This window comes from Molossus molossus, unplaced genomic scaffold, assembly GCF_014108415.1.
Source record: "Molossus molossus isolate mMolMol1 unplaced genomic scaffold, mMolMol1.p scaffold_m16_p_1, whole genome shotgun sequence".
Lineage (NCBI taxonomy): Eukaryota > Metazoa > Chordata > Mammalia > Chiroptera > Molossidae > Molossus > Molossus molossus.
The window spans coordinates 50,038,082-50,060,706 of record NW_023425344.1 but is presented as its reverse complement, the minus strand read 5'-3'; the positions used below and the strand labels follow the sequence as shown (position 1 = coordinate 50,060,706).

Here is a 22,625-nt window from a genome sequence, read left to right as displayed (position 1 = left end):
CCTAAAACCACCACAGAACAGCGTGTGACGGAGCTGCTATCATGGTGTCTAAGAAGTGGGCTTTGGCGATTCTGCTGCTGCAGCTCTGTAATGCTGGCTGTGGATTCTGTGGGAAGGTTCTGGTGTGGCCCTGTGACATGAGCCACTGGCTTAATATAAAGGTTATTCTGGAGGAACTCACAAAGAAGGGACATGAGGTAACAGTACTGATTCCATCATATGGTAAACTCATTGACTACAGCAAACCTTCCCCACTGAACTTTAAGCTACTACATTCAGAATATCAAAAAGAATCAGTGGAGAATATACATGCTAAATTACAGGACCTAATTTTTGATGTCTTGCCAAACTTAACACCCTGGCAAGCAACAATAAAATTAAACGACTATTTTATTGAAATAACTGAAACGTTAAAAACCCTGTGTGAGAGTGCAGTCTACAATCAGACACTCATGAAGAATCTCCAGGAAACCAACTACGATGTAATGCTTATAGACCCTGTGATGCCTTGCGGAGAGCTGGTGGCTGAGTTGCTTGCAGTCCCTTTTGTACTCACATTAAGAGTGTCTATAGGAGGCATGAAGGAGAAACGCTGTGGGAAACTTCCAGCTCCACCCTCCTATGTTCCTGTTCAGATGATGGGGCTTACAGACCGAATGACCTTTCTGGAAAGAGTGAAAAATACAATGCTTTCTGTTTTCTTTGACTTCTGGATCTGGGATTATGACGTCCATGTTTGGGACCAGATGTACAGTGAGGTATTAGGTAAGTTGCTTTGCTTTTCATTTTAAAGTTGTTATCCAAATAAATTTAGAAATCTAAATCTAAGTGAATAAAATCTAAGTAAATGAAAGAAATACATTTCAAATATCTGTCTTCCATTTAAAACTCTGCCAGTACGGTAATCAACTGGTTATCAAAAACTCAGTGGTGCCCTGGCCGGTTTGGCTCAGCAGTTAGAGCGTTGGCCTGCGGTCTGGAGAGACCCGGGTTCGGTTCCCGCTAGGGCACGTACCTCGGTTGCAGTTTATCCCTGACCCTGGTTAGGTTGTGCGGGTGGCAACCACTCGATATGTCCCTTTCATATCGATGTTTCTCTCTCTCTCTCTCTCTCCCTCCCACTCTATCTGAACAAAATATCAAAAAAATGTCCTCAGGTGAGGATAAAAAAATAAAAATAAAAAAAATTTAAAAAAAAACTCAGTGGTAATGGGAAACAGAAGTCTCTTGCCATGGTTTCTCATAAGATAACTTAATACTTATTAGGTTCCTGAAAAAAAACAATACAAAACACAAAAAATGTTAATCCTCTAGAAGATGGAATGTTTGTCATATTTGGATATTACATATAAGTTCAGTACATTGAGTTTCCAAATTAGAATAAATCATCATTATTCTTGGTAAAGAGAGGATAAGAGTAAGATAACCTACTTGCCTGACACTAGTAATAAACTAAAATATGGTCATTATTAACGAAGAGGTTGCATTTAATTCACCTGAATCCACTCCAAAAATATTTTTTTTTTTTTTTATCCTCACCCGAGGACATTTTTCTATTTTTTGTTCAGATAGAGCGGGAGGGAGAGAGAGAGAGAAACATCGACGTGAAGGGACACATCGAGTGGCCGCCATCCGCACGACCAACCAGGGCAGGGGACAAACTGCAACCGAGGTACGTGCCCTTAGTGGGAACCGAACCCGGGTCTCTGTGTACCACAGGCCGACGCTCCAACCGCTGAGCCAAACCGGCCAGGGCGACTCCAAAAATTTTTGATAATTAGTGATGATAACCTTCAATCTTATACTGGTTCTACTGGAAAAGGGTAGCCACCATTCTTATCCCTCTCACAAACATTAAATGAAACTTCAGAAAGTCCTATTGGGACAGGTTCGTCATGGCTGGTCATGGAAAGTATTCCTAAAATGGCTTGTATTTCTTGGAGGAGTGCCACACAAACACCGGAGTTGTCTAATTAGACAACTCTAAAAGACTTTGTGTCTTGAGCAGTTAAAGAGAATGGATTTTTTAAAACTTTGCTGATATATACCTATTCAATCTATTTTTAATTCTTTGCCTTTTCTGCTTAAAAATACTTTGATTTGCAATTTCATACACTCAGCTAAAATCGGTCAACTCAGACAGGCTTCTACTTCAACTATCTTTGAGAAGCACAGACATGAACAAATAAAGGATCATATCTGACACTAAACATACCATTTGATTTAATTCACTGAATATCTAATTGTTTCATAGAACTAATGTTCAAAGAAACCAACTTAAAATATTCTTTGATATAGACATACTTTGAAGTTTATATATTGATTTGCTATAATTCATTAATAATCAATTAATTAATTAACCATTATGCATGCCTAAGAACACAGTACATGCTATGTTCTATAGATTTACAAAAAAAATACAAGAATCTTGGCTCATGTCTACCCTCAGTGGAAACTGAAAACTATAATATATCACTGTCACATTTTGGCAATAATAGGATTATGAGTAAATACCTTTGAAAAGCCTCAACTTTAGAAAAAGAGGACAGAACCATTATCTAAGGAAAAGGGAGAAAAAGAACATCTTCTATTAAGCAAAAGTTGTACTGGCTATGCAGTCAGGCAACTCCTAAGAAGTATTTAAAATAAAAAACCATCCCACTTGACCCATTGAGTAGCTTAACATAACAGATTCATTTGAAAATAATATCTACTTGGTACCTAAAATTTAATTTATTAATTATATATAATTAATAGATATTAATTAATTTATATTTAGAAGTATCCATTCTAATTATATAACTCAATTTTATGTAAATTATATAACTAAAAGAAAAGAGGTATTTGTCAATTTTATTTCACTGTTTTATGTCCATAATTACTGGTATGTAACATTTCAAATCCAATTTATGAAATTACTTACAGTTTATTTTCTAAATTCACTTTCGTTTCCTGCCCATTTATCTTCTCCATGCTCATTATTGTGGAGCATTACTTTAAATACAGAATTCTCCTAATTGCTTTAAGCTCTGGCTTTCTAAAATGAAGCTAAGGTCATATAAACTAAATCACCTAGGGAGAAAAGTGATTAAGTGAAATAAGAGAATGACAAATAAAAATATTACCTCAGAGTTTGTAATCAGGACAGGATTTGAATTACAAAAAATGTAGGCATCTAAAGGGCAAAACACATTAATTCAGAAGCAAAGAGACAGAATTCTGGTATAATCTCTGGCCATTTCAAGCTGAGTGTCCTTGGGCAAAGCTTCTCCAGTATCAAATTATAGCCATTGGGTTATATGACCTTAAATATTATTTCAAACATTAAAAAGTGATGAGTCCAAAATGAGGCTTTCCTCCCTAGGTGTATGTCACCATCAACTTTAATTAGAATACTGAAGTGAAAAGGATTCTCACCTTGGTTTTTTTTCCCTTTCTCTTAATTATAAAACCTGTATTTTTGTAAACAATAATGATTGACTTTTTTATTTGCAATTTTAGTCATAAAAACCTAAAATTAATACCTTAAATACCCTTCAAAACACATCAGTAAGGAAGCAGTGAAGTGGTGTGTGATCATCATAGTATGTATCAGACATCCCAAAAGGAGGAGCATCATGAGCATGGATTACTCAGGGAGACCTTGCTAAAAAAATGGTGGCCCATCAATTGAAGTGATGAGATATAACTCAGAAAGATAAGGTGGACTGATATTGATGGGATCCTATAACAATATGAGTAATCCTGAAATTAAAATATGCTGGCAGGGGCACAGACATATTTCTGACTGGAAGATTAGAAACCACGGAGAGGTGATTTTGTGCTGATATTGTGGGGCTAATCTATCATTTTCCATTCAATTAGAGAGAGAAAATTAGTAATAAATTAATTTGCAGTTTGGGGTTGTGTTTAAATGTTTGATTTCTTTTATCTGTAAATTTATAAATAACTCTATTTTTCCTTTTTTTTACTGTCTTTTTCTTTCAGCTCTGCTTCTTTTTCTCTTTCTTTCCTTCATTCCATGCTATTGTATTAATGCCTCTTTTCATTCCACATATAGAAGATGTATTAGTCTTATTTTTAATGTAAAAATAAACTTATTTTTCTCTTGATAGCTAATTATCAAATTAGTGGTGCAATTTTCCTATTTAACTTATAGTCTAATTCCCTCTACCCAACTTTAAAAAAAAAAATTTCCAGGAAGACCCACTACATTATGTGAGACTCTGGGAAAAGCTGAAATTTGGTTAATCAGATCATATTGGGATTTTGAATATCCTCGTCCATACCCACCTAATTTTGAATTTGTTGGAGGACTGCACTGCAAACCTAGCAAACCTTTACCTAAGGTAAGCCTATAACATTGAAAGATTTGTATGCCTTTTGATATGATACCTGATTTCCCTTTAAAGATTACAGTCTTAATAACAGAGACCTGATGTTGAACATCTTTGAATGGCTAACTCCATTTCCATCTTCCATATCAGAGGGGTTCTTGGAAGTTACATATTGGTATTTTATGCATTATATTGGAAAATTAGGCTAAAAAAATGGCATGATTGAAGCACATCTTAAAATATCATTATATGGACAATTGATAGGTGTGACAGGAAACTGGAGCCATGAAAATCACTAAGGAGACTGCTGCAGTATTCCTCACAAGCATGATCAAGTTATGAACAAAGACACAAATTATGATGGTAGAGCAATAAACATGCTTTCATAAGGTATTGGGATAAGTTACACACTATTTAATGGGTGAAATGAAGCAAGATTAAAGGAAGAAAGGGAAATAAAGACTCCTTGACTTCCGTTTTCAATATTTATTTGATAGTGATGGCTTCTACTGAAATAGGAAACATAAGGTAAAATTTATCTGAGACTAATAAAATGAGTTCTATACTGTGATAATTCACTTAAAGGAACAAGCAGAATTTTCAAGAAGTCATTTAGGTGGTACGAGGTCTCAATATCAGTACACAGCAAAGGAAAGATTGGAAGTCATCAGCATAAAGTAGAGTTCATGAAAATGAGAGACCCAATCTTGGCTTGATTCTCTACCAGCCTGATGACAGGTTTCTTTTGGAATGAAAAAGATAATTGTATACCACATTCTTAAGTTTTCAAAGAAAAAAATGTGGGGTGTCAGGGATTTTGGAAGGGAACAGTAATGAGAAACAAACACGTAATGGATTCGCATTACACTGATACTGTGTTGAACTATGAACAAGGAGTGAGTAGGAAAACCCTCATCTACTTGTAGTGAGAGAATATTAACAAAATACCTTTAGGAAGTTTTCAGGGGACATGGTGTTCCTAGGAGAATTCATGATTTATTTAAGCTGCATAGTGATGAATAATATTTCATTTCAGAATTATGAATATCCTTTTTCTTACCAATCAAGTTATAGTTGCAAATCAAGCTCTATTAAGACTTGGTATAATAAACTAATATCCAACTTGAGAAATCAGTCACTGAATACATAGATTAAAAAGCAATGATAAGGTAGAAGCAGTTTGTTCTGGGAGTTGGTGGTGTGGCACAGAGCTCTTAGAAATGGAATCCTTGGGCATGGAGTCGTATCCGGGGACTGTGACTTGCAGGGTCGCCATGGAGCCAGAGCACATACTGGAAGGACAGACACAGGTTGCAGAAAATCCTCACTCTGAGTACAGTCTCACAGATAACATTGAGAGGATAGTAGAAATGAGGATATTAATGCAAAAAAGTCATCAAAACAGAAAGTGGATCTGCAGTCTTTGCCAACTGTGCCTACCTAAATCACAGTTGTGCCTATCTTATTATAGGCTATCTTATTATAGGAAATTGTTGTTCTTGAAAAGGAAAGACCACCAAATTTCTAGCACCATATCCCTTAAAAAACAAGGCACAGTTGGAAGATCAAAACTGACTTATTGGGAAGAACAGAAAAATTTGGTTTCTACTATAGATTTACATGACTAAGAGGCAGCTTTAAATGCCATAACTTACCCCCCACCACCAGCACCTTTTTGGAAGTATAAGAACCTTCAGGATAACAACTTATTAATGGAGTTGCAGAAGAAAACATATTTCACTTAGTTTTATTTAATCACTATACTTGTTTAAGGAGTGTATTCTGTTCAATTTTTTCTCTGATTGTCCTTAATTTTGCTTTTTAAATGACCTTCAAAATAAACTGTCACAACCTCAAAAAAAAAAAAAAATGAGACTTCTTACAATCAAGAACATTCACACATGTGTACATACACACACACACACATTTTATTCAAACTCCATGTGTTTGAGAAGGTGAATCAAAATAATAACAAAATAATTCTTGTAATGTCAGATATGTCCTCCTAACATTAATGAATCTGACATCGTCAACTTTGACATCGTCTTTTTTCTCGTCATCTAACAACCTTTAACTGGGGAACACAGTGACTCTAGAGCTGTCAGAAAAGATTTCACAAGGAATAATGATGCATGTCTCGAGGATGTCATTGTCATAGAATATGATCTGACTGGGCCCAGACCCAGAGTTTCCCATGGTCAACTTGCACAGCTCTAAATGGTGAGGCGGTATCATTTCCAGAAGTAACTATGCATCAACTCTGTGCTAAGGCTTAAATTAAGATTATGCAGCTAGTGTGCACTGAGGTGAGAGTTTTATACATCAGGAAGACAAGCAATCACTGTCTCCTAAAAGTAATTTATGATTACACAGCAGTTTAAATATGTTATCTCTCTCTCTCTAATACATTACTACATACCACAATTCTAACAAATATTTACTTAGCCCTATGAATAAAGGAAGACTTGAAGATGAGAAAATTACCATTGAAGCTATATATAAAAAATACACAGTCCTGGTCAGTTTGGCTGAGCAGTTAGAGCATCACCCAAGGACCAAAGAGTCACGGGTTTGATTCCAGTCAAGGGCACGTACCTCAGTTGTGGTTTGGTCCCCAGCCCTGGTTGGTGTCTTGCAGGAAGCAACCAATCGATGTGTCTCTCTCACATCATTGTTTCTCTCTCTCTCTCTCTCTCTCTCTCTCTCCACACACACACACACACACACACACACACACACACACTCTATCCGAAGATAAATGGAAAAATATCCACAGGTGAGGATTAAAAAAAAAAGTGGGCAGATCAATACAGTAATGACTTATCGAATGTAAACTGTCAGATGCCTAATTCAGACCCATTTGGGGATTTATTTTGAGGAATATTTTTATGAATTTGCAAACTACTCAGTTTTTAATAAAATTAAACCTGTTGAGTAACAATGTCCATCAACCATGAAAAGTGTTGTATTCTTATCAACTAATCCTTTGGTATAATGGTGTGGTTCTATGGCTATTCACTAATCAATTATATGTATTTAAGCCATAGATTTTATTTATTTACTTATTTAAATTAAATGTATTGGGGTGACATTGGTTAATAAAATTATATAGGTTTCAAGTGTACAATTCTACAATACCTCATCTATATATTGCACTATATACTTCCTCCTAAAGAGACTAGGTAGTTATATGTGTCAAAAGATAAGAAACAGTCTAACCATGCCTCTGACAATTCCCTTGAATCTTTAGTTTAGAAGTGTAAGTGAACTTTATTTTATTCCCTATGATGCTGTACCTCTGTGGTACAAACATTTTTTCTCTACAGGAAATGGAAGAATTTGTCCAGAGCTCAGGCAAAGACGGCATTGTAGTGTTTTCTATGGGTTCAATCATCCAAAATCTCACAGAAGAAAAGGCCAATCTCATTGCCTCGGCCCTCGCTCAGATTCCACAGAAGGTTAGTACAACCTTTAATCCTATGAGTAGCTATTACCAAATGGAAAGAGAGTGTGACTAATGGTGTCTTTCCAGCTGAAAGGTGAATCTCATTTTACACTTAACATATCAGGTACCAGTATTAGGAAAAACTTGTAAAACATTGTAATAGTGAGTTTAGGCATATTTGCGCCTTGCCTACCAAGCTTTGCTGCTCCTATGGAACACAACTTTTTACAATCATTTGTTTTCAATGTAATAGAAATTAAAATATGAAGTGTCTTGTTTGTGAAATTTTAAGGCCTGTTCTGACAACTTCCAAGATAGTTCTGAAGTGCATACACTCCAGGACAAGGGGAGAACTGAAATGACAAAAACAGAGATGAATCATGCACAAGAACCTCCTCCATATCTTTGTTTGCATTAGGACTTGATTTGTCATAACTGAGCATAGAAGTAAAAGCCTATATTCATTTAGTGTTTTAATTAGAGTTTCCTAGGATTGAAAGATCATGGAAACTTTAATATTATTGTCTAGCAATTTGCATGTCCTAATTTATGATATTCAATTCATTTTAATGTTATCACCACCATTCTAGACTACTGCTCTTTATATAGTGCTATTTATAAAACATCCAGAGCTCTTTTCATTTGTATATTTGGTTAAATTCCATAAAAGTATATTAAAAAATTCTATATAAAGGTAAATATGATAATTGCAAAAACAAAACCGGATACTTCACTGAACTTTGGCATATGAGCTAAAGCACTATCTTATTCTTACTTTTTAAAAAAAGAAGAAGAAGTTGTGGGGAAAATAAAGAAGATAGAAAGAAATAGAGGATGAAAAGATAACCAGTCATCGAAAAAGTAAATAGATCAAATTTAAAGCAATAATATTTGTAAGAAACACTAATTTGAAGACAGAGCTAGGAATGGCAGTAACATACATTTATACAGAAGTTCTGTGGCCATGAACTTTTAACTCCTAAACTTTGATTCATTATGCTACTACTGCATTATTTTCTAATTCTTCACTTACAATCCCACTCTTAGAAGTTTTTAAGTGATAATAGACAAAATGATAATAGTATACTTGGGTTCAATTTCCGGTCAAAGGCATGCATCTGAGTTGCAGGTTCGACACCCACCCCAGTCGGAGTCATGTGGGAGGCAACCAATCGATGATCGATGTTTTTTCTCACATCTATGTTTCTTTCTCTCTCTCTCTCTCTCTCTTTCTCTCTCTTCCTCCTTCTCCTCCTCCTCTTCCTCCTCTTCCACCCTCTCTCCCTCCCTTCCATGCTATCTAAAAATCATTGGAAAAATATACATGGTGAGGATTAACAAAAATAAAAATCGATAAATAAATTAAAAGGTGGTTGTAAACAGACCCACTATTTCTTTCAGTGTTTACAAAGTATGCCTCTATACTCCCTTCTCAACTATCACCTAAAGTAGAGTAGATGCATGATTTATACATAACTCTATAACCTTAAAATATCACTATCCTGTGGTATAACTTGTGAAATACATGTACTGTCTTCCACAGGTTTTATGGAGATACAAAGGAAAGAAACCAGCCACATTGGGAGCCAATACTCAGATCTATGACTGGATACCCCAGAATGATCTTCTTGGTAAGACTAAGGGGGAAAAGCTGTATAGTTGGCTGATAAACACGTTCAGTAACTGGTAGCAACTAAATTCAATGAACACTTAATGGTTTAACATTTTCACATTTTACTCCCAATTTTAAAGCAGATATAATTAAGAATTGGCCATTTATAGAGTCCTGCTTCCTCTGGTTCACAAAGGAGAATCTTCAGTAACGATTTTCATCACTTTTCAAATTTGAACCTCAGTTCAGATATCACCTCCTTGTAAAGTCTTTCCAGACAATGCAGGGGGAGTTAATCCTGCCATTTCCTGAGATCACAGTTTTCTGAGATAGCAGTAATTCCTGTGTTCAGCTTCTAAGAGGAAGAAAAGCTGTACAGTGGTTGATGGATAATTTGATTAATTCTTTAACAGTTAATATTAACATAAAACTAATATCAATAAATAGTTAACAATTGCAACTATTTCTCATTTTACCTCCAATTCAAAAATATAATTAAAGATTTAACCATTAATTTTATATATTCATACTTGCTATGAATTCAGATAAGATTTTCAGGCAACACAGAGGAAATTTAATGCCTCCTTTTCCTGGGATAATAATTTTCTGCAGTAGCAGTACCCCACAGGAAATACTGTAGAAAATACTGCCTTCTTTGGTAACTTTCCCATAGATCTTCCTCTTCTGTCTGAATTTCTGTTCATGTGTTATAATAAAACGTTTACCTGCTTCTCATTCTATCCCCAAACTAGGTCATCCGAAAACCAAAGCTTTTATCACTCATGGTGGACTAAATGGGATCTATGAAGCTATTTATCATGGGGTCCCTATGGTGGGAGTTCCCATGTTTGCTGATCAGCCTGATAACATTGCTCACATGAAAGTCAAAGGAGCAGCGGTGGAGGTGAACCTACACACAATGACAAGTGCAGAGTTGCTCAACGCCTTGAGGACAGTCATTAATGATCCTTCGTAAGTACTATTTCTTTCTAAGGGATTACCATTGATTGTATTATGCACCATACAACAAAATATTAGAGATTATGCTTACAGACCTTTTAATGGATCTTTTCCTATAACCTTGGGCCATTCACTACCTTGGTCTTGGAAATCTCCTAGAAAGTATAGTTCATTCAATGTCATACTTACTGCTTGGAAAAATTAGGCTTCAGTTAACAACTATTTTACTTTGATTTTTTTCCCTATGTCTGCACTTAACCACGTTCTCTCAAGAATGTATTTATTTTACCATCACCCCACTATAAATGTTAAAATTCTATGCAGTGAGCAGAGTTGATGTAACAATTAGTTTTTGTAACATGTATCACGTAACTAACAAAAACAAAATTTCATTAATTTCTTTCTCTTTTGCCTTTTCTTATTTGCCTTCCAGCTATAAAGAGAATGTGATGAGGTTATCAAGGATTCACCATGATCAACCTATGAAGCCTCTAGATCGAGCAGTCTTCTGGATCGAGTATGTCATGCGCCACAAAGGAGCCAAACACCTGCGGCCAGCCTCCCATGACCTCACCTGGCTCCAGTACCACTCTCTGGATGTGGTTGGGTTCCTGCTGGCCTGTGTGGCAACTGCTATATTCTTGATCATGAAATGTTGTTTGTTATCTTATAAAAATTTTTGTAAAACAGGAAAGAAGAAAAAGAGGGAATAGATCTTTCCAAGTTTGGCAAAAGTCTGAGTGGAAAATCCTGTTTATTACTGCACCTCCTTCCTGTTTTCAAATTTTCCATTCCTCTTTTTACTTTTTTTTTCTTTATTGATTTTAGAGAGAGAGGAAGGGAGAGGGAGAAAGAGATAGAAACATTAATGAGAAAGAACATCGATTGGCCTCTTCCTGCATGCCCCGCACTGGGGATCTGGCCCACAACCATAGCATGTGACCTGACTGGGAATCGAACCAGTGACCTCTTGGTATATGGGTCAATGCTCAACCATTGAGGCACACCATTCCTCTTTTTTAGCCTAAAAAACCAGCCTGCAATTCCACAAGACTATTAACTGGTGAGCATGTCCCATTCCTTTTTCTAGTCCCAGGTATTTTTACCCTCTTCCTCTTTACCCACTTTCTGACACAGGGACATTAATACTCTATTCATGATAACACTATTTTTTTTATTGATTTTTTTTAGAGAGAGGAAGGGAGAGAGAGATAGAAACGTCGATAATGAAAGAGAAACATTGATCGACTGCCTCCTGCACGCCACCTATTGGAGATGGAGCCCAAAATCCAGACAGGTGCCCTGACCAGGAATCGGATTTCGACCTCTCAGTTCATGGGATGATGCTCAATCCACTGAGAGACACCAGCCAGGCCATGATATCACTATTTTAATAATATAATCTTAAGTGATATGGTGATTGCTAGAGAGAACAAAATATGAGCTGAATTTCATGTATTTCCTTAGACAATAAAGATAATCAATGGAATGATCCCCCACCCACAACAAGTGAAGATATCAGTGATGTTATAAAAGTAAATAAATTATTTTAGGAAAAATAAAATATTTCTAAATTTAAAAATTATAGAAATAAATTGTTTTGCTGATTTTAATGAGATTGTTAAAGACCAGCCCAATTAATAACCTTAAAGTTAAATGTCAATTCATTATATTTAAAAATCACTAGTATTCATAATTTAGGTAATAATTCTATATAATCAAAGAAATAGTTTCCTACAGAAAAAAGTCATATACTCTGAATGTAAGATCATTGCAATTTTTTCCAATCTCTATATTCTATTAATGTAAATTCATACATATGGTTTCATTCATATGTGGAATATAAAACAAAAGGTAACAAATATAATAAAACATAAACAAAAACAAACTTACAGAAACAGACAGAAGACAGGTAATTACCAGAGGGGAAGGAGATAGAGGAAAAGCAAAATGTAAAGGGGGTCAAATACATGGCAACAGATGGAAACTAGACTTTTGGTGGTGAGCACATAATAAAGATAATCAAATTATAATGTCGTGCACCTGAAATGTATATAATGTTAATAACCAATTTTATCTCAATTTAGAAAATGCGTACATCCCTGACAACTCCTAATAGAAGAATCTTAGGATTTTGGAACAAAACCACACCATATTCTCCTGACTACTCCTTTGTGTTTGAGAACTAGCTCCCAGATTTTTACTGAACTCTGGTAAAGAGTAAACGAATGAGAGGCAGTCTAGTAGGGCATCACTTAATACTCTAATGCCCAATAATAAAAGTCAGGGTAAAGTGGTAACAAACTAATAAAAATAAATCATCACATTGATTCTGAATGAATAAAGGTTTAGATCATACCACCAACTAAATAACCCTGACCAGGAGAGGAGTTGCCAAGGAAAAAGGGTGCCCTTCTGTGTTTCGATTACCTGTTTTTTGAGTCATACCACCATGGTAAGGGGAAATGTGACAAGTCAAGGGGTAACCAGATTTGAGAGCCCACCACCCAGCTACTGGCTTCCATTAGCTTCTGGCACCACTGTACTGTGACCAGAATGCCAGAGAGACATCTGTTAACAGGCTGTCCAGTAATGCAGCGTAATGGGAGCACCACTGCAAATCGGGGGATGGAGCTGAATTTATGGGCTCCAGAGCTACTGCTGTCCCTCTTACCCTCTACCCACAGCAGTGTCAAAGCTATTACCTGATACTTCCACCCTTACCGCATTCATTGGGGCTCCCAGCTCATCTGTGGAAAGCCATGAAACTGGGATTGTGTGTACCATCCCTATCCTTCCCCCATCTTGCCTACCTATGCATTCCAGTACACTCACCTTCAGATACACTCATGTGTGTATCCCTCAGGTGCCCTGGAGAGCAGAGAAACCTTTGTTAGGTTATTGTAGAGATAAGAGGAGACACAAAGCGGTCGTCTAACTTTGCCATGATGTTGACATCACTCTAGTGTTTCTATCTGCCACAGACAGAGCATATACAGTAATACTTTCTAAGTCATAATGAATGTAATACAGCAAGATATACAGTAGATGACACTCATGTCCTAGATGAAGTAAAAAAAATTGTAACTTACAGATTACTTCTTGAATAAGTTATGCTCACACACCCATATGTGGCATAGTTTCCATATTATTCAAAGTGGGCCTAATAAGCTTTGAGACCTCTTTTAACATGATGGACAGGTAATGGTGCATCAGCTTGTCAACCACACTAAAGGGAATACTCCAACTCAGAATAACTCAGTTTCACTGTGGATAACAATATTCCTCCCAAATGACTCAAACAGGGAAATTTTTGAAAAAAGAATACTTACAAAAAGTGTGGATAATAAGGGGAAGAAAGAGAAATGATGAGGCATCCAGAGGCTAACAACAGTGACTTAGAAGGTATTTGATTATTAATAACTGAATTTGTGAATGAATAACGAACATTTCTATTTACTAGACAGACAGAGTCTACCATAACAGAAAGGAAAAAAACAATACTGAGTAGAACAAATAGAAGGTAAGTGAAACACCTTAAGGGTATAAGTCAGGAACCGTAGTAATAATTTTAGTAAATGAGGTAGAATAGTAATAAATTCTAGGTCATATAAACAAAACTAATGATACATTTTTATCCAATTTCAGATTTTGTTGCTGAGCCTGATATAACCTATTTAAGGGAAATCGTGGGGGCAGAAGCTAAATTACAATGTGGGAGATAAGGACATAAGACAAAATGTGTAGACAGTTCTCATACGGTAGGATTCAGGTTAGGAAGAAAGATATGTGATGGTCAATGAGACAGAGAGGTAACATGGAGACAGAAATGTAAGCATCGAGATCCATGTATGTCCACATGTGTATTTTATTTTAATTCATAACATTATTAAGTTGAAATGCTCGGCATAATTTTAAGTACTCTAAATATATTAATTCAATTCATTCTTACAATAATCATTATTAATACATGTGTTTTACAGATAAGGAAACTGAGGTACACACAGATTATATCATTTTCACAATGTGATATTACTGGCTAGTGGTTGGGGAGAATTTCACCATAAGCAGACAGAGCCCAGAGTAAGTATTGTTAAAATTAATGATATATACCTCATTTATGAACATATACTTCTTACTGCAAAAAGAGAAGGACAATATATAAACTAAGGACCTGAGGTTGATCAGTCTTAACAGGGGTAAAGGACAGGATGCTTCATTCATATAAATGGAGAAAATAAATAAAGAGAATTATATTGGTAGGAAAGTTTGTAACATTTAGGTAAAGAAGTAAAGAGTTTGATTCCTTGCCAAAATTGGACAGGTTATAAAGTTTCCTTTTATAATATTCCTTCAAGCTTTATGTAGATTAAAATGTTTTCAAAGTCAAGCTTTGCACCACCTATGTTAAACCTGGGCTGAAATCACTTTGTTCATCTAATCTTCTATCAGATTCCAATCAGCAGTACTTTAGAACCTTCCAGATTTCTTGGTGAACTGAGTCCCTCTAGTTTTATTAGGAATGTGTCAGGCTTTGAGAACCCCTCTTCTCCGTTTTCCTCACACTGCTCTTTATCCACATTCAGCCACCTCACTGGTGATGGGAGAAGCTTGTTACAGTAGCAGTCACTGCTCATTGTATATGAGGAGAAGCCCTAAGAAATAGGGGGAGTGATTTTGTTTTATAGCTCCAAGGATGAGTATCAAGTGAGATATCAAAGTACAACAAAGCAATCCTTCCCCCATAATCCTATTTTTTTCAATGCTTCCCTAAAATGTCAGTGCAATCATCTCATGTCTCTTTATGATAATCCTGAGAATTTTGTAAGAAATAAACTAATTTTTAAAACTCAAAACTTCCTCCCTGGCCAGTTTGGCTCAGCGGTTAGAGCATCGGCCTGCGGTCCCAAGAGACTTGGGTTTGGTTCCCGCTAAAGGCGCGTACCTCGGTTGCAGTTTGTCCCCGGCCCTGGTTGGTCGTGCGGGTGGCAGCTACTCAATGTGTCCCTTTCACATCGATGTTTTTCTCTCTCTCTCTTTCTCTCCCTCCCACTCTATCTGAACAAAAAATGGAAAAATGTCCTCTGGTGAGGACAAAAACAAATAAAACTCAAAACTTCCTTTTCCATTTTCCTGTCATCCATGCTGAGATTTTGTCTGTCCTTACCTGTTTCCTATTACTTAGCCGCTGGAGAAACAAATAAAGCACTTACACAGACCTCAGAATGCCAAACACCTCTATACCAGAGACTATAAAATGGAAGTCTTTGAATCTAGCTTGGGAGTTGCTCATTTGGAGAATAAGTGCCACACATTACACAAGAAGCAGAGATGTGACCCCTAATCCCTTGTTCCATCTCTGACTAGTGAGGTGAAGTTGTATAACTTTGCAGCTGTGGCAGCTGAACAATCTGATGACAACATATCCAAAATCTAACTTTCTCAATATATTTTCTGTTATATTTAATTAATTTATTTCAGATACAAATGTCACACCAACTTTTGTATTTCCTAGATGTAATAAAAGAGAGAGGTTCTAAAGGAAAAGAAAATGGAGTATTTGGGATCCAACCATTCAGACAGCCAAAACATATAACAGCTCCAATCCTTTTATTCTGCCATAAAGAAATAGGTGTTCCTCTTACTATCAAATAAGAATGATTATCAAAAAGATTTTCTTGTTTTTCTATTAAGAATCAGTTGATAGCCCTGGCCGGTTTGGTTCAGCGGTTAGAGCGTCGGCCTGCGGTCCTGAGAGACCCGGGTTAGGTTCCTGCTAAGGGCACGTACTTCGGTTGCAGTTTGTCCCCGGCCCTGGTCGGTTGTGCGGGTGGCAGCCACTCGATGTGTTCCTTTCACATCGATGTTTCTCTCTCTCTCTCTGTTCCTCTCTCTCCCTCCCACTCTACCTGAACAAAAAATGGAAAAATGTCCTCGGGTGAGGATAAAAAAAAAAAAAGAATCAGTTGATAAAACAATTTTCTTTAGAGGGATAAAATATTCTCTTGAAAACAATCTTTATCTAGAATCAAGTAGTTTGAAAATAGTATGAAGACAAGGGGCCTTATAAGATAGAGGAAGGAGGGGTCGGAAGATGGCGACAGGCAGGACCAGAGGGAGGGTGAGTGTGTGAGAGAGTGTGAGTGGACGTGAAGGTGGACGACCAAACCTGAGCAGTACAGACACGTGGAGCAGAAGATTCCTGAGCTGTGGACGGGAGTAACCAGCTACCTTGGTAAGCGGCCCTTCAGGATACTTCTCCCTGTGCCACAGGGAGGTCCCACCATTTTGAAAGATCCTGAGCCTTCCCTGGGAGGAGTTGATGTGAGTGCATAGGGTCCAGCAACCTGAGCCCACCTGTGCACCTGGCACCAGCAGACCAGTGGACACTCTGTGTCAACACAAACCAGTGCACAGTAGTAGAACTCCCAAGGTGCCGGTTGCTGAAGCCACAGACTGACGGGAGCCCAGCACCATCCCCCATAGTAGGAGCTCCATCGGAGTCGAGATATACGCCCAGCAACAGAGACTGGGGAGCGGACATCCATCCCCAGGCAAATATTCTCTTGAAAACAAGACCAGAAGCACAGACCAGCAGCAGAGATGACCTGCCAGGACCAAATGGGAATTACAACTAAAATAAAGACAAATCCTTGGAAAATAGCAACAGAAAAGCAGGACAAGACCATATAACCAGGGACACTGGTAGGATATGTGAAGGCACAAGAGGGTGGTGGGCTGGGAGCCCACAAACAGCAGCAGTCTTAGCTATAAGCAGCGCCCATGGGGAATAAAGACCAAGCCTGCTCCACAGCACAGAGAGCCCAGACAGAGCACTAAAATAGCCACAGCCACTCACCTGGGGGCTATAGCAGAGGGAGGGCAGACTGGGCTGAAACTCTGTGGGGACACCCGGGATTTGGAGGGCACTGAGTTTTTGCTGAGTTGTGGCCACAAAGGACGGTGGCCAGTGTGCTCCTTCCCAGAACTGTGGAGAAAAGCAGCAGTCCCTCACACCCCCTCACACCCCCCCCCCCACGTTGGAGATTCGCCCTATCCCAGGTGAGGCAAAGAAATGCAAATTGAGGCTCATTAACAAACAGCCTCTATCCAACCCTCTGGAAATTGTTTTATGTAGAACACCAGGGCTATATTCCAAGGCACTGAGTAACTGACACTACCAGCCACCAGGAAAAAGCTAGAGGATAACTGAACCTTTCCTGGGCTTGCAAATCTACCCAGGAAAGTAAGACTTGACAGCAGTGTATAACGTGGGCCCACCCAGGCTCATCAAAACCCAGTAGAGGGAGTCACAAACAACAGAATACCAACACCCACAGGGAAAATTTGGCAGGATCCAAAACCCACTGAGATAGCCAAAATGGTGAAACAGAGAAACAAATCACAAAAGAAAGAACAAGAGAACTTTATTAAAGATGAGATCAATGAAATGCAGCTAAGCAAATTATCAGAGGTAGAGTTCAGAGCCTTGATCTTAAGGAAGCTCAACGGCATGAGTAAGTAAGTACATCAGCACCATGAGTAAAGATAAAGAAACATTGAAAACCAACCAAATGAGGAATGACATAGCAGAAATTAAGAACACATTGGAAGGACTAACCAGCAGAGTAGAGGAAGATGAGGGCAAGATCAGTGAATTAGAAGATACGGTAGAAAAAATCAACCAATCAGGAAACCAAAAGGAAAAAATGATTAAAAAACAGGAAGATAGCTTAAGAGAACTGTGGGACAACTGGAAACGTAATAACATTCACATCATAGGAGTCCCCGAAGAGGAAAAAAATGGGCAAAGCTTAAAGAATATATTTGAAGAAATAGTGACAGAAAACTTTCCTAACTTGGTGAAGGAAGAAGGCATTCAGGTTCAAGTAGTACAGAGAGCCCCAAGTAAGAAGAACCCAAACAGGCCCACATCAAGACACATAGTAATTAAAATGCCAAAAATTAAAGACAAAGAAAGAATTCTTAAGGCAGCAAGAGATAAGCAACAGATTACCTACAAAGGAAACCCCATAACGCTCTCAGCTGACTTCTCAACAGTAACACTACAGGCCAGAAGGGAGTGTCATGAAATAATCAAGGTCATAAAAAACAAGGATCTGAATCCAAGACTACTCAACCCAGCAAGGCTATCATTCAAAATAGAAGGTCAAATAAAGAGCTTCCCAGACAAAAAAAAAAAAGGCTAAGGGAATATATTAACACCAAACCAGCACTGCAAGATATGCTAAAAGGACTGCTGTAATTATTAGAAGAAATGAAAATGAAAGTAGAACCACACAAAACAAAAATGGCAATAAATAAGTACATATCAATAATCACCTTAAATGTGAATGGTTTGAATGCTCCAATAAAGAGACACAGAATAGCTGACTGGATAAGAAAGCATGACTCACATATATGTTGTTTGCAAGAGACCCACCTCACAACAAAAGATTCATATAGGTTGAAAGTGAAGGGATGAAAAAAAATCTTCCAAGCAAATGGAAAGCAAAAATAGCTGGGGTAGCAATACTCATATCTGATCAAGTAGATTTCAAAATGAAGACCATAACTAGAGTCAAAGAAGGCCACTACATAATATTGAAAGATTTATCCAACAAGAAGATGTAACCTTGGTAAACATGTATGCACCCAATATAGGAGCACAAACATATATTAAAAATCTTTTGGAGGACTTCAAAGAAGAAATTGACAGCAAGACAATCATAGCAAGGGACTTCAAACCCCCACTGACATCACTGAATAGATTTTCTAGACAAAAAATTAACAAGGAAACACAGAATCTAAATGAAGTGCTAGATCAAATGGATTTAATAGATATCTACAGAGAATTACACCCCAAACTGCAGAATTCACATTATTCGCAAGTGCACATGGGACATTCTCAAAGATAGACCACATGTTAGGGCACAAACTAAGTCTCTACAAGTTTAAGAAGATGAAATCATATCAAGTATCTGCTCAGGTCACAATGGCATGAAAGTAGAAATCAATTGCAACAAGAACATGCAAAGACATTTGAACACATGGAGGCTAAATAGCATGTTATTGAACAATGGAGATCAAGGAAGAAATTAAAAACTTCCTTGAAACTAACTTAAATAAACACACAATACAAAATCTATGGGATGCTGCGAAAGCAGTTCTGAGAGTGAAGTTCATAGACTACAGGCACACTTCAAGAAGCAAGAAAAATTTCTAACAGACTATCTAACCTCACAACTTAAAGAACTTGAAAGCAAACAAAAAGAAAACCCCACAATAAGCAGAAAGAAGGAAATAGTACAGATCAGAACAGAAATAAAGGACATGGAGATGAAAAAAACAATTCAAAGGATCAATGAAACAAAGAACTGGTTCTTTGAAAAGATAAACAAGATTGATGGACCCTTAGCTAGACTCACCAAGAAACAAAGAGAGAGAAGCCAAATACACAAAATCAGAAATAAAAGTGAAGAAATAATAACTGACAACACAGAAATACAAAGGATTGTAAATAAATATTGTGAAAAATTGTATGGCAACAAATTTGACAATCTAAGCGAAATGGACAGATTTCTAGAAACACATAGTCTTCCAAAACTGGACCAAGAAAAGATAGAAAACTTGCACTAACAACAAAAGAAATTGAAGATGTAATCAAGACTCTCCCAGAAAACAAAAGCCCAGACCCAGACAGCTTCACAGGAGAATTTTACCAAACATTCGAAGAACTAACACCTATTCTCCTCAAACGATTTCAAAAAATTCAGGAAGAAGGAAGACTTCCAAACTCAATTTATGAGGCCAGCATAATTCTAATTCCAAAACCAGAAAAGGACATTACAAAGAAAGAAAACTACAGGCCAATATCCCTGACGAACATAAATGCCAAAATTCTGAAAAAAATAATAGCAAATCAGATCCAGCAACACATCAAAAAAATTATTCACCATGATCAAGTGGGATTCATCCCAGGGATGCAAGGCTGGTACAATATTCACCAATCGATAAATGTGACACACCACATAAACAAAATGAAGAATAAAAACCACATGATCACATCAATAGATGCTGAAAAAGCCTTCAACAAAATCCAGCATCCATTTCTGATAAAAACACACAGCAATGTGGGAACAGAGGGATCATATCTTGACATAATAAAGGCCATATATGAAAGACCTACAGTCAACATCATGCTCAATGAGTAAAAACTAAAAGCATTTCCCTTAAGAACAGGAACAAGACAAGGATGCCCACTTTCACTACCCTTATTTAACATAGTACTGGAAGCCTTACCCACAGCAATCAGAGAGGAAGAAAAAATAAAAGGGATCCAAATTGAAAAGGGGGAAGTGAAACTGTCATTATCTGCAGATGACATGATACTATACATAGTAAACCCAAAAGACTCCATCAAAAATCTACTAGACTTAATAAATAAATTTGGCAAAGTAGAAGGATACAAAATTAATGTCAAGAAATTAATGGCATTCTTATACACCAATGATGAACTCACAGAAAGAGAAACTAAAAAACAATCCCATTTACCATTGCGGCAAAAAAATTAAGATACCTAGGAATAAACTTAACCAAAGAAATAAAGGACCTATTCACAGAAAACTGTGGGTCATTGAAAAAAGAAATAAAGGAAGATATTAAAAAGTGGAAGCACATACCCTGTTCATGGATTGGAAGAATTAACATCATTAAAATGTCCATACTACCCAAAGCAATCTATACATTCAATGCAATCCCCATCAAAATACCAACGGCATACTTCACAGAACTAGAACAAATACTTCAAAAGTTCATATGGAACCAAAAAAGATCTTGAATAGCCACAGCAATCTTGAAAAAGAAGAACAAAGTAGGAGGGATCACATTACCAGATTTCAGGTTATACTACAAAGCCACTGTAAGCAAGACAGCCTGGTACTGGCACAAGAACAGGCACATAGACCAGTGGAACAGAACCGAGAACCCAGAAATGGACCCAAGGCAATATGCTCAATTAATATTTGACAAAGGTGGCAAGAACATGCAGTGGAGTAAAGACAGCCTCTTTAATAAATGGTGTAGGGAAAATTGGACAGGTACATGGAGAAAAATGAAACTAGACCATCAACTTACACCGTACTCAAGAATAAACTCAAAGTGGATAAAAGACTTAAATGTGACTCATGATCCATAAAAATCCTAGAAGAAACTGTAGGCAACAAAATTTCAGACATCATACGCAGCAGAATTTTCACTGATACATCCCCTAAGGCAACAGAAACAAAGGAGAAAATGAACACATGGGACTACATCAAACTCAAAAGCTTCTGCACAGCAAAAGATACAATCATCAAAATGGTAAGGGTACCCACTGTATGGGAGAGCATAATTGCCAATGATATATCAGATAAGGGGTTAATTTCCAATATATATAGAGTACTCATACAACTCAACAAAAGGAAGACAAAGAACCCAATTAATAAATGGGCAGAGGAGCTGAATAGACACCTCTCCAACAGGACATACAAATGGCTAAGAAGCATATGAAGAAATGCTCAACTTCACTAATCATCAGAGAGATGCAAATTAAAACAACAATGAGGTATCACCTCACACCTGTCAGAAGGGCCACCGTCAACAAATCATCAAACAACTAGTGTTGGCGAGGGTGTGGAGAAAAGGGGACTGTAGTGCACTGCTGGTGGGAATGCAGACTGGTGCAGCCACTATGGAAAACAATATGGTGTTACCTCAAAAAATTAAAAATTGAACTTCCATTTGACCCAGTGATACCACTTCTAGGAATATACCCTAAGAAGCCTGAAACACCAATCAGAAAGAATATATGTGCCCCCATGTTCATAGCAGCTCTATTTACAATAGCTAAGATCTAGAAACAGCCCAAGTGTCCATCAGTAGACCAATGGATAAAAAAGCAGTGGTACATATACACAATGGAGTACTATGCAGCTGTAAGAAAGAAAGATCTCTTATCCTTTGAGATGACATGGAGGAACCTGGAAAGTATTATAATAAGCAACACAAGCCAAACAGAGAAAGACAAGTATCATATGATCTCACTTATTTGTGGAATATAATGAACATAACAGTCTGAGGAATGGGGCAGTCCCAGAGATGTGGAAGTGGGGTGCAGCCTGACAATCTCCAGAAGGGTGTGTGGTGGGGGAGGGATAAACCACAGAACTTATATGCATGTATGCATGAACAATGGACATGGACAACAGGACTAGGGACGAAGCGGGGAGGG

The 22,625-nt window shown here is 37.3% G+C and overlaps 1 protein-coding gene and 1 pseudogene across 1 annotated transcript; both read left to right on the top strand.

Moving 5' to 3' along the window:
• Window positions 1-41: 41 nt before the first annotated feature.
• LOC118628744 (UDP-glucuronosyltransferase 2A3-like) lies at window positions 42-11,067 on the top strand. The gene is made up of 6 exons (XM_036259677.1): window positions 42-765; window positions 4,201-4,349; window positions 7,664-7,795; window positions 9,326-9,413; window positions 10,147-10,366; window positions 10,788-11,067. The coding sequence occupies exons 1-6, from the start codon at window positions 42-44 to the stop codon at window positions 11,065-11,067; spliced, it is 1,593 nt and encodes a 530-aa protein (XP_036115570.1).
• Window positions 5,612-5,912, top strand: LOC118628800 (annotated as a pseudogene).
• Window positions 11,068-22,625: the final 11,558 nt, after the last annotated feature.

Excerpts from the sequence above, each read along its gene's own strand:
- LOC118628744 (XM_036259677.1), top strand. The coding sequence starts at position 42 with ATGGTGTCTAAGAAGTGGGCTTTGGCGATTCTGCTGCTGCAGCTCTGT. Across the intron at positions 766-4,200 it reads GATGTACAGTGAGGTATTAG|GAAGACCCACTACATTATGT; the intron begins GTAAGTTGCTTT and ends AAAAATTTCCAG. Across the intron at positions 9,414-10,146 it reads ACCCCAGAATGATCTTCTTG|GTCATCCGAAAACCAAAGCT; the intron begins GTAAGACTAAGG and ends TCCCCAAACTAG.